This window comes from Liolophura sinensis, chromosome 6, assembly GCF_032854445.1.
Source record: "Liolophura sinensis isolate JHLJ2023 chromosome 6, CUHK_Ljap_v2, whole genome shotgun sequence".
NCBI classification, from domain to species: domain Eukaryota; kingdom Metazoa; phylum Mollusca; class Polyplacophora; order Chitonida; family Chitonidae; genus Liolophura; species Liolophura sinensis.
The window spans coordinates 67,448,379-67,461,401 of record NC_088300.1 but is presented as its reverse complement, the minus strand read 5'-3'; the positions used below and the strand labels follow the sequence as shown (position 1 = coordinate 67,461,401).

At 37.5% G+C, this 13,023-nt stretch overlaps 1 protein-coding gene across 8 annotated transcripts in view; it reads right to left on the bottom strand.

Moving 5' to 3' along the window:
- LOC135467816 (uncharacterized) overlaps positions 1-13,023 on the bottom strand; it is a 55,124-nt gene that overhangs the window by 33,352 nt on the left and 8,749 nt on the right. For all 8 annotated transcript variants that reach the window (XR_010444192.1, XM_064745684.1, XM_064745686.1 and 5 more), the window contains exons 2-12: positions 8,388-8,473; positions 6,833-7,073; positions 6,382-6,510; positions 5,766-5,872; positions 5,148-5,237; positions 4,857-4,910; positions 4,273-4,400; positions 2,600-2,697; positions 1,428-1,579; positions 927-1,033; positions 196-279 (exon numbers count right to left, since the gene is read on the bottom strand). Coding sequence is in view for 7 of the 8 variants with exons in the window: in XM_064745684.1 (XP_064601754.1) it covers positions 196-279; positions 927-1,033; positions 1,428-1,579; positions 2,600-2,697; positions 4,273-4,400; positions 4,857-4,910; positions 5,148-5,237; positions 5,766-5,872; positions 6,382-6,510; positions 6,833-7,073; positions 8,388-8,473 (1,276 nt within the window). In the remaining variant the exon portion in view is untranslated. The remainder of the gene's footprint in view (positions 1-195; positions 280-926; positions 1,034-1,427; positions 1,580-2,599; positions 2,698-4,272; positions 4,401-4,856; positions 4,911-5,147; positions 5,238-5,765; positions 5,873-6,381; positions 6,511-6,832; positions 7,074-8,387; positions 8,474-13,023) is intronic.

The following is a 13,023-nucleotide window of genomic DNA, read 5'->3' as shown; positions in this document are numbered from 1 at the left end:
TTTTATAGAGCTGCTTCATTTAATACTTTCATTCATATGACAATTAACACATCCTGTCAATTACACCTTTACTGAAAACTTCAAATATATCCATTGGTGAATATGATGAAAACACTGATCAAGACATAACTGTTCAGAACAATCAGTCACCATAAAATGAGAAGAAAAAGATGGTTTTGCCCACTGTAAACAAACCTTTGAAAAGTTTCTGACAAAAAATTCCACATTGGATTCCCACTTTGGGTTTCTTGTTTGAGCTACATAGGGTGTAGTAAGCACCTGAAAACAGAATATGCAAAAACACTGAACCATTTCAATATCTGTTATTCCATAAGTGTCACAAATGACTTGGAATGTCCCCTTATATACTGACAGACACACAAATGCATGTATATGTACAGCTTAAAATAATATACTTGTACTTAATGGTATGTGTCATTGTAATGTTATTACATACATGTAGTCATGTATGATGACCCTCTGACAGGGTGTGGTTGTCTCCCCATGGGCTCTGCCCAGTTTGTTCCACCCATAAACCTGAGAGCCAGTATGGCATGAAATGTTTAATATAGATAACTGTACTTAGTTATGTTATGTAGGTACATGCATACGTCTTACAGACCTAAGTTTTGGAGACTCAAGGTACTTCCTTTATGGCTGAGTGAATATCAGACAATGACATTAGGCTTGGTGCTGATGATTGAAATACATGTGTACACAGGACTGTCCCATTTGAAACTCTTAAGTGAAGCAGTTCTTCAAATACAATGCTGACATGAAAACCCAATACATCAGATAAATGGGGCCTAACATAACAGATTATTTCAGTTAAAGTGAAGTAGTTATGTAGATGTGGTAATGCCTAAAAGCTTATGGGTAGTAAACAAACGGACGGTCCTATGCTAATATAGGTGTGACTGACTTACCCTAGAGCGATCGCAGAAGAGGACACAGTAGGGGTCAGAGGCTCCTCCTTTGTCAGATATCAGCACGTTGGAGGCAGAGTGAATTGCAACATACATCACTCCAGAGACTACAGAAACACAACAAAGAAATAAATCACAGATGAACAAAAAGTTTCACTCCAAAATGAACTTTCTCTGTGATGTCCCAGGAAATTCTGTTGGAATTTGAACCCACCACTTTTGGAAGCACTCCTTTAATTTTCAAGCAGTTTAAAGAAATGGAAATTCTCTTTTACCAATTGTAAGAAATTTGCATTTGTCTTGAAAACTAACATGTACATATATTTGAATTCACACACATCAATGTATTGCTGTGTTAAGGAATGAATATGAAAAGAACCTGCCTCATTGTCAACTCATAATATATACCTCTTAATCATGTTAACCTTTGAAAATTTACACTGGTCACCAAATAAAATCTGACCAAACAAGCTGAAATTGCTACACTGATTTAATACCTACCCTCAGAAGTGGGTTCTTCTACAGGCAAGTGCTTAGCAGCATCAGCATCAGACTTTGGAGCTGGTTCATTTAGGTTTATAGGGGGTAGGCTGTCATAATCCATGAACAGGGTGATGACACTTCCATCTTTACCCTCAATATCAGTGCTTACTCTGAGAAGTAGATCACACACATACTATAATGACAGAAATGAAATCAGAAATATCAAGTTTATAACAAAATTTGACATCATGGCACATGTAAGACAATAAAAGTTGTGTTCAGTCACCAGCCACACATTGGAGCTTTTTTCCATATGAAGACTGTGTCAATTCCATGATCCTGTACTTGGTATCAAAAGCCCATCGATACATGAACACATCTTCTAGCAGATTTCGTAGCAATGCTACCAAAGAGCAGGCTTGTAGGAGGCACATGAATGCAAAACTTCAGCGCAATACATAAAATACTGAAATAGTGAATTTACGGTAATCAATATGCACACAGAGCATTAGCTTTGGAACATCCCTTTCATGTCATTGTGCTTTATATGCATGTAAAACTTCAGGTAAATACATAAAATACTATTTGAGATGCCACCCCTAACATTTTGTTCAACTGTTCAAGTTAGACATTCAGTAATTTATGTTATTTAATATGTATACACCGAAATAATGACGGACTATCCCCTCTTGTTTATTGTGCTCTACACATGTGCAAACTTTTTCAGACGCCAGCCCTAACATTTTGCTTAACATTGATTCTATGCACAATACACTAAGTCAGGGTATTTAGTATGTGCATACGGACTCAATGATGGAATATCCCCCTCATGTTATTGTGCTCTCCATGTGCAAACCCTGATCTCAATACTGGCAGTACTTTTTAACATACCCCTAACATTTTGTCATTCAGTGTTTTCCCTGTTATTTGACACTGATGCTCAGGAAGCAATATAAGCTAAAAATGTACTTTGACGACTGATTTTCCTGACAAAACAGAAGCCTTCCAGACTTATTCTTCTCATGTGTTGCTCTCTGTAAAAAGTGTTCCTGGCGTAAGCAAAGAGGTCAGGCACGCTTCTCCACTTCACCTTTCAACCTGACAGCCAACAGAGAATGAATGCTGATAATGATGTCGAATAAGTGTGAAAGCCAAATGCACAAATAACAACTTAAAAACTACTGTCTTACTTTTTCTTGACCTGCAGAGGGTATTTTGAGAGGGGTAGGTCAATTTCCTCCAGGGTGACACTGGTCAGAAGACGTTTACACTTCCTCTTCACCGAGATCTAAACAGATATAAAAACAGACAGGAAGCACAATTAAACCACAGTTGCACTTAGAAACAAGAGGGGCCTCCATGGTTCACTTGGTTAACGAGCTAGCACAGCGTTATGACCCAGGAACCCCTAAGCTGCTGTGAGTCCCAGTCCAGCTCATGCTGGCTTCCTATGCGGCCTTACGTGAGAAGGTCTGCCAGCAATCTGCGGATGGTCATGGGTTTGCCCCGGGCTGTGCCCTGTTTCCTCCCACCATAATGCTGACCACCGTCTTTTAATTGAAATATTCTAAAAACACCAATCAATTAAATAAATCACACAGAAACAAGAGTGGATAAATTTATTTATTTATCTATCTGACTGGTGTTTTACGGCGTAGTCAACGATGTTTCACTTATACAACAGCGGCCAGCATTACGATGGGAGGAGAGCGACAGAACCCTGACAAAACACATAACCATCTGCGGGTTTCTGGTAGATCTTCACACCTATGACCGGAGAGGAAAAGACTGGGTAAACCATCATTAGCAATGTTACAGTCCTACAGTTTGACCATATTTTGAAACAGATCGCATTTAAATTGTAAATTCAGTAGTGCAGAGAGGAGCTGATTTGTCTTTCTTTACAGTCATAGCCAGCCATAACCAGTGAGGTTACTGGTACAAATAGGTTACATGAAGCTCATGCTGGACAGGCTGGGGTCTCTTATCGGGTGGATTGTCAAGTGTCTAACATGCAGTACAGTTAATATTTAGGTTATCAGTTCCTTCCCTGACATGCCTGTACTACCCACTTTGCTCAACAGTGATACATCTTGGATCAGTGATGAAATGGGGATCAAATCTGTCTGTTTTAAAGTGCCCGACCACACGACAAAGGCCATTTTTATCCACATGTGGCAGCACTTACAAGACGTTGTGAACAATTGAAGAATCCAAAAGGGAACTAACTCCCTCATTTCATCTGTGTTGAGTTTTATTTATTTATTTATTTGATTGGTGCTCTAGGCTGCCCTCAAGAATATTTCACTTATATGACGGCGGCCAGCATTATGGTGCGAGGAAGCCGGGCAGAGCCCGGGGGAACCCACGACCATCCGCAGGTTGCTGCCAGACCTTCACACTTACAGCCGGAGAGGAAGCCAGCATGAGCTGGACTTGAACTCACAGTGACCGCATTGGTGAGAGGCTCCTGGGTCATTACGCTGCGCTAGCGCACTAACTAATTGAGGCCCCCGTTGAGTTTTAATGCAGGTTCACTATGCACTGTAGTGGTTGAGCTGCATGAATTGAAGGTTGTAACATATACCAAATCACTGCTCTGCACGGTATGATGTACCCAAGTTTCTTTTCATATACATAGCCATCATTATATACATGTAGGTGCAATATGTGAAACTAAATGATCAAGCTGTAAAACACTACTACTATCTTATACTTCAATGCGGGAAAAACAGTTCCCAAAATCATGTTAATTATGGTGTAGTGATTACCTAGTGTATACTGCAAAAGGCTGAATAACAGTTTGAGTAAGATAGAGTGGACCTATAAAACACAGCAGAGTTCAGTCCTTGTAAAGTCTCACCCTGTCTTTCGCCAGGTCATAGATGAAGAACGAGCAGTAGGCCTCCCATTCCTCATTAGCATACACCTCGTGGGTGGTCCGTTTACGCTCGCGACATTTCACAACATGATACAGAATGTCACTGGAATCTACAACAAAAGATGTGCCAATAAATACATCATAGTCAAAGACAAAATACGCAAGATGCTAGGAAATCTGATTTTGGCTCATAACAGGCCATAGCTGTCACAAGTGGGGTTGTATGGGAGCATGTTTCAGCTACTAAAATGGTGCATGTATTTTATTGTGCTGCAGACACAAAAATAACAACATAAGCTTGGACAGCAGGATATAAATAGTAGACACTAAATAGGAGAGTAATTTCAGCAGTGAAAAAAAAATTTAACAACAGAAATAATGGCTGTTTTACACTGACAGCCAACAAGTGCCATGAGATTATGAACTGAAGTGGATTAGTTAAGGGTGTCATAAAGAACTTAATTCAAGTTGACATTTCACAAACTAATAAGGAATTGCAAGTTGTTCTTACAAAGCATTTTAAAACAAGAATGTTGTTGAATAAGCAATTTTGATGATACTAATACCTGATTGTTTAGGTGCATGTTTTCCTTTGAGTCTAATGGTCAGAACACCCTGGGCTAAAATGAAACAAAAACAAAGAAATGCCTCAAAAAACATTCAACATCATCAACATAAACCAAAAGATTTATTTACTTGAATGGAAAAACAATCACGTATCGAAGGACAGTGACAAAGATTTATTATATGTATAGTTCAAAGTTTGGCTTTTCCCGTTTTAGAAAATTAATCGTATCCAATTCCACACTAACATTGGTAATTAGCTTAGACTGCCTGGCTTACATAGTTTTACCTACCCAGTGGTTTAGGTGTGAGTTTTTGAAGAGGTGAGTAGACAGGTCCTGCCTTGGCTAGAGAGAGGTCAACTCTCCCAGGATCCACTAGAGCTAAAATGTAAAATTAGTTTAAATAGTCAGAATCAGTGTCAGTCATCCAATGATTTACAGATTTGTAGGAAACACAAAATTTCAAAATCAACAGTAAAAATAGAAGAAGTTTTTGTTATACTGTATCCTAAAATTTCAATTAATTCCAAGTGAATACCACATGTCAAAATACAGAAATTTTATTTTTTACTTTTGAAATTAAAGTTTTCAGATCAGTACAGAACTCAAAGGAAGCCTTCCAAGGAACAAAAAATTAAACTCCTTTGATTTTAAATGAATGTTAGTCAAACTGTTACAATTGTTTCAACAAGACACAAAACACAAGCATTAAAGTTTTCTAAAGTGCAGACACAGGTATTGTTACACTCATTGAATGGCAGTTTTGAAAAGAGAAAAAGTAATATGACTGCTGTGTTCATGTTGCTCTGTGGTGATAGGTCTCACATTTGCTCATTTATAAGAATCTTCAGGGCTAATCAGGTACAGAATACACGTATACAAATACACATACATGCAAACAGTTTATACCTGCAGTGAATCCTTCCATGACATGAGTATATATCCAGGTTTTCAGCAATGGTATCTGCATGAGTTGTAATGCCTTCATGCTGCGCACATTAAACCACACTTCGGGGCTGAAAAATAAGAAATAAAATGTCCGGAGGTAGTTGGCAAACAAAGTAACACAGCAAGGAAAGGGGAGATAACTGGAAGTTTAATTGTCACAGATATTTCCTCATATATTTCATACACCTAAATAAAACCCATTCAAGTGCATCAAACAGTTGTAAGATACAAAACAAGTTCCTTTCTGGTCAAAACTAGCTGCTTTCATGGTAAATTCGCCAGTGTGATTATTTGACAAGACCGAATGAAACAACTCTCACGTCATAATAATGAACAAGTCCACTCGCATCACCATGTAAATGTAAAGGTTTGGCAAGCTTCCAACTCGCTTTCTGAGATCTTTTTCAAATGACAGACTACTTTATTTCAAATAATATAAACAGCATAGTGTGGAATGTGTTATATATAAGTTATAGTGGTTATCCAAAACCAGGTTAAAGTGTACAGCAGAATATAACACTGACTGCACATGTAACTTATTTAGCAGCAATGTTTACACTAGTTGATTGTAGCTCACGTTTCGGTGAAGAAGACTGTTGCCTTGGAGATATGAGGAAAGGGCACGTCCATACTAAGATGAATGATGATCTGAACGCGGCCAGTGATGTTGAGATTTTCTACAGCGGAATCAACCAGGATACTTGCTCTGAAATACGCATTCACGATATCTCAAACCATGATGAGCACATTTAGAATAAACACAAACAAGGCTTCTGATTTAAAGCAGCAATCAAAAAATAGCCAAGAAATAGTGAAAATGTTTCATGAGTTACAGGACTGGATGAACTTAGCTTTGATTTAATGTCTTTACATTTATCCTTTTAAAGTGCAATGCAATTAGCAATTAATAAATTTCAACATTTTGGAGCACTTTGTATCTTCTTTGGCATGAAGATCTAACTACTGTACTACATGTGCATGTACCACTAACAAACCACAAATTACGCCGAAAGTCAAATGAAACATACCTGTTGACTCCAAGCAAGGAGCGGAATGTCATCTTAAAGTCGTTGCTATGAAGAGCTAGGTCTGCCTCCACAACCACTTTAAACGATGACAACTTGTGAAGGCCAAACGGAGGCTGCATGACAGTGCGCCAGTTGATTGGCTTCTGACCACCTGGGTAACCATCGTCAAACTCAAACACTGTGACGTTTTTCAGATGAGGGGTCTCCTCACCAATCATGAAACTGAACAGCTCGATCTGATCTGCAAAATGAGAATGACTGATTGACTGAGTGACAGGTATACATCTTTAAAAAAAAAACGTGTAAAAAAACTCTAATACATGTACATAAAACTTAAAATTATACTTTAAAAGGACTTCAAATCTGATATTCCATACCAATCACAACTAACCCTAATTACCCAACCTTTTCACACATAAAAGAACAACTTTCAGTGCAAATTATGCACATTTTTAATTTGATTTTGGAGACAAAACTATTTCGGTTGGATGGGCCAATTTCAGGGCTTCACAAAAAGTCTAATTTTATCAGTCTACACAAAATAATGCCCACAGAATATGCTTGAATATACATGTTGCAAACATGAGAAAAGTTTGAAGAATTACAGTACATACTTTTACACACTGTACCATTCACAAGTAATACTTTCATGTCACTACCTAGACAATATGCTTGGGAAATTTTTTTTCAATTTTTCAATAAAATCAGACACACACACATTACAAAAAGATAACCATGCAATTTGACCACAATTTAACAATGGTGTTAATGAATCACCGAAGACATTGTCTTCAGCCAATGAGAAAGCTGTACATTTTACTATCATTGACAATTGGTCTGTAAATTAATAAACTGACCCTTCAATTTTTAGATATGGTAACAATTTAACATCATACTCAAAAGTTTTTCACTTATGTGATGGCAGTGAGTTTTGTGGGTTGAACAAATCAGTGCTCTGGATAATCCACCAACCTACAGCAAGTCACTAACAAACTGTCCTCAGTGTGATACACTTAAATGTTTTACCCCTTAATACAAGCAGAGCTGGCCTGGGCAAAAATAAATTCAGCATACCATATAAGTTGGGGTTCGAGTGGTGTTAGATAACAAGAATATGCTAACAGCCTACGAGTTCTGCCAACTGCATACTGTAAACAAGAATGCCAAGGCCCCTCACACATTGAGAGCAGGGGAATTTGACCCTTCAAGTGTAACAGTGTGGTTGGAATGATGTCAGATGCAGTGGATGCTGGGTGGCACTATTTGCCTTGGAACTGAATACCTACTTAAATCTGACTGGTTCCTCAAATGACACATCTTAAAACCTGTCGTCTTAAATGTATGAAGTACATAAACATAATTTTTCATTTGACTTATGATGATGTGACTGATTTGTCAGTCTAATGTCCCATATTGGAGGAAATCACAATACATTATAAAAGCTGGAGAAAGTTCTCTTATTTGAGTTATTATTAGATAAATAACTACTTTATCAGGCTATTATCTGATGGCCTACTAATATCCTAATTCCTCAACCTCAAGTCTTGTTTCTTACTGATGAATGTTGGTTTGACAGTTGCCAGTCTGGAGTCTAGCCTCTTCTTGATGAGGTCTTCAATTGTGGAGGAGCTAAACACCCACCTGAAAGACAGCAACAATAAGATATACTGAACCTGTGTGATACAATATGAATGCAATCATAAGAAAATACCATTTCATAGAAGCATATAACCACAATACGAACATGGTCAAAACACTGTATGCATACTATGACACCATAAATACGAACACCACTACAACACAATATAAATACAATTATAACCAAAATGTAAATACTATGTCAATCACAACTCAATCTCAATACATTAACATGTATAACAATACCAAGTACACTGTAATGCTTGTCAACACAAACACAACAGAACACATTCCAGATTTAACAGTTTGGTGTCAAGTTGATAAATTATGAACAATAGGACCCATGGGGTCTGGATCAGGGCCCGTATTCATAAAGATTCTTAAGCATTTCTTAACGTTTTCTGGAACATGAAACTTTCAGCTGCTTATGATTTATTTATTTATTTATTTATGTCATTGGTGTTTTACCCCGTACTCAAGAATATTTCACGTATACGACGGCAGTTGCTTATGAAATCTGTGTATGAACACTGTGCTGAAGATGTTTACTTGTTTGTTTGTTGTCTCCTATATAGCCTACAGCCAGACCAATCCCCCAAAAAAGCCTTATTTAAAGTTCTAGCTCACTGGAACGCAATGTTGAAAAAACACATTTATGTTTTGACATTCCACCATCGTCCTGTAAGTGTATACTGACCGAGTATACATGTACTTATGAGTAATTTCTCCAGAATGTGTGTACATGAGACTGTACTCCTGTCATGGAATAAATATATCCACATTCTATGATTTATTTATTTCATTGGTGTTTTATGCCATACTCAAGAATATTTCACTTGCACAACGGCGGCCAGCATTATGGTGGGTGGAAACCATCCGCAGGTTGCTGGTAAACCTTCCCACGTATGGCCGGAGAGGAAGCCAGCATGAGCTGGACTTGCTGGCAAACCTTCCCACGTACAGCCGGAGAGGAAGCCAGCATGAGCTGGACTTGAACTCACACCAACCGCATTGGTGAGAGGCTCCTGGGTCATTACGCTGTGCAAGCGCGATAACCAACTGAGCCATGGAGGCCCCTCCACACTCCTTGTATGACACATGTTCTGTAACATTTATTTATTTGCTTCTTAACACCCTATTCAATATGAACTGCTCCATAGTACAGGGATGATTTGTATGTATACACGTATTTATATCTATCAAAACACATACCAAGTCTTTACATTCTCTCCCCTAAATGTTTACATGCTGAATGAGTGCAGTATCCCATGTTATTGATCAGCTGGCACATAGTTAGCATATTTTGATCATGTTGATTAGATCATACATGTGTACATGCATGCCTATGATGTACTATGTATTCAAGTGTACTACGGTAATTCTTCAACAGTTTCGCATGTTTGCACATGTTTACTGTATTTCACCTGTTTGGCCTGTAATAATTCACTTTCAGCAGCACAATAAGATGATATTTTTCATGTCAACACATAAGTTTTCCTGATAAGAAATTAATCAAATTTCACAACGTAACTCTTAAGTTGTCCTATAAGGTGAATGAATAAATCAGAATCAAGCAAAGTGTGTCCCTTGCAAAATACAGTATTCAAGCATATTCTGAAGGCATTATTCTGTGCAGACTGATAAAATTATACTTTTTGTGGAGCACTGAAATTGGCCAATCCAACCGAAATAGTTTTGTCTCCAAGATCAAATTAAAAATGTGCATTTATTACACTGAAAGTTGCTCCATACTAAACAATGCCTCAAAAGCATCAAATCAGCTGAATTCCTACACTGATGGATTAATTGTAGACTGTGTGTACTATCTGATAGCTGTTTATATATATCCATTACAACTCAATTAAATATTCCATGGCCTTATGGGAATATTTAACACACATCTACATTTCCTGTACGTACATGAATGTTCATGAATGTACATGTATGACAGAATTATACGCAGGAAAAATGTATGTGCATATACCTGTAAACACAAACCAGTAATACACATGTACTTTCAAGAGTGTTTCTGCCTCATTCACTCAACATTGATCAACATCATAAACTGTTCAAATGTCTGGTCCATCTGATCCTTTTCTCACTAACAGGTATAGTAATTAACATAAGAAAAAGGGAAAAGCTTTGCAAATTTTAAATATGGCAATGAACCACTTAAACAAATTTATCACACGGATCTTATTTCCCAGGAGAACCAGAGAAAACTACAGGCTTTGTAATTATGTCTGATGTCTTTATAAACAATTAGGAGGGCAGTGATGGCTGACATTCTGTAGTTACTGATGATCTATACAACGGTATTAAATAATACAGTTAATTTATGACCTAAATTTTGCAACCATATTGGAGTTACATGTATATGCTATATCACCCAATGCTGCAGATATTAAAATGTTTTGTCATTCCTTTGTTCTTAAGAGCACAAAATAAAAATGATGACCTCAAATTGAGTCCACGTCAACTCAAAGACAGCTTTCTGTCCTGTAAATATTCATAATTTCAGAGACATACATGTATGTGGTTGTTTCCTGTATATTATTCATTTCCTTGTTGTTTACAATAATATAAATAAAATTTAATACATTTCACACCTTTAAATCATTCTGGAGCAACTCAATTTTGGCCGAGTTCATCGTTCTGAAAAGCTCGAAATATCAAATATTTTGATACCTGTGTTGATCTACATGTACATGTACCTTCAATATGGCTGCCCAAATCAGAAACTTCAAGCACTGCCTCTGTTACTCTTTAACTAAGACAAAGACATAATCTGCTAACTTAGTGCATGCTAGATACTCAGAAATAACCCATGGTTAAGCATTTGCCATAATAATCATGCTGAACACTTTCCTTTTAATAGCATGCTCAGTTCCAAATTGCATACTGTCAGGTTGGGGTAATGCCAGTTCATGATAAACTGCAGCAACTTCAATTATTGTCACACTAACACTCTATATGAATACCTTTAATGTGGGAGTGAGGTGCTGAGGATTCATCAAACTGAACAGGTGAGGCTATAGAGGGGTGGGCATGTACATGTATATTACAGGTCACATCTTAAGTTTCTGAAGACTTTGCATTTTGTTTCTTCACACTTTGTCTCTCAGCCCAAAGTTGCATAGTAAGTAGACTGAACTTCTACATTTAAACAGTAGCATACATGTACAAAACAACACATTTTATGTCATTATAAAGATTCAGTATATTTAATTAGTAAAACACAAATAAATAAAAAAAGGAAAGTTCTGTTGGCAAAATTACTACAAACTAGAATGAGGCCTTTTCACTCGTCAACATATTGCTACATAATGATATGTTAAGTACTAAAATAATGCAGGTCTGGCTGCAACCTGTGAATGGTCATGGGTTTCCCCAGGCTCCGCCCGGTTTCTTCCCACCATAATACTGGCCGCCGTCATATAAGTGAAATATTCTTGAGTCCGGTGTAAAACACCAATCAAATAAATAAATAAAATGATGCACATGTATGCAAATGTTGTGGATCTTTATAAAAATTTCAAATACGGCAGTGAACCACTTCAAAATACAAGAATGGATAAGCCTCAATGCGCACAACCGTGCATAAATTCACAACAAAGTCTGTTTAATATTCATGATGACATTTTACCTGACATAGCCAGTGTTTGAGTGAGTGAAGTGAAGCGTGTCAACCTCTTCCTGAAAGGTGACAAGTAAACCTATTCATCCAGGCACTACCGGTCCAATCAGCATTTGTTACCTGAGACTGGGTCTGAGATGCACTGAATACAAACACTACTTCCCTGAGTGACCTACATAATCCTGCTCTAGTGTATACATTACTTCACATATTACATACCAGCCTTAAGATATTGTTTCAGTTTGAGCTTAAGCCTAAAAACATCTCTTCTAAACGTACATGTACAGAGTATATACCAGAGACCAATTAAAACCACAACCTGAATTTCTACATGCTATGTACATATACATGTTGAGTGTAAAGCGTATCTTAAAAAACCAAAGCCTTTTAGCTGTACTTATGCCTCATGCAGACAAAGTACAGCCCATCTGTACAGCAAAGCGCAAGGACACATGTGTGGACGCCATATACATTTTGTCTTGAGAAAATTTGCCAAGGACAGCAGACACCTTCATCTGCTCAATAGAAACGAAGCACACTTTGACACAATTTAACACTCTGTGTATATAGGGCCCACTTGATTTTATTTATTTGGCTGGTGTTTTTCACTCTACTCAAGAGTTTTTCACTGCAGCCAGCAGTATGGTGGGAGGGTCCCAATTGAGATGCTATGAATCAACAAACACTTCAGACTTGCCAGATCTCTGAATGAAACTTTGGAGTGTTACGAAAAATGTCAGATGACAGATATTTATGAATACAATGTATAAACAAGTCCAAGAAAACTTTACTCTTGTTGAGAGCATTACTGTAAATACTCATTGACAGGACAGCACTATCGACATGTGCATGCATAACAACAATCAGGCAAATGACTAATTACAGTGACATGCATGCATGCATAAATATCTAGGCA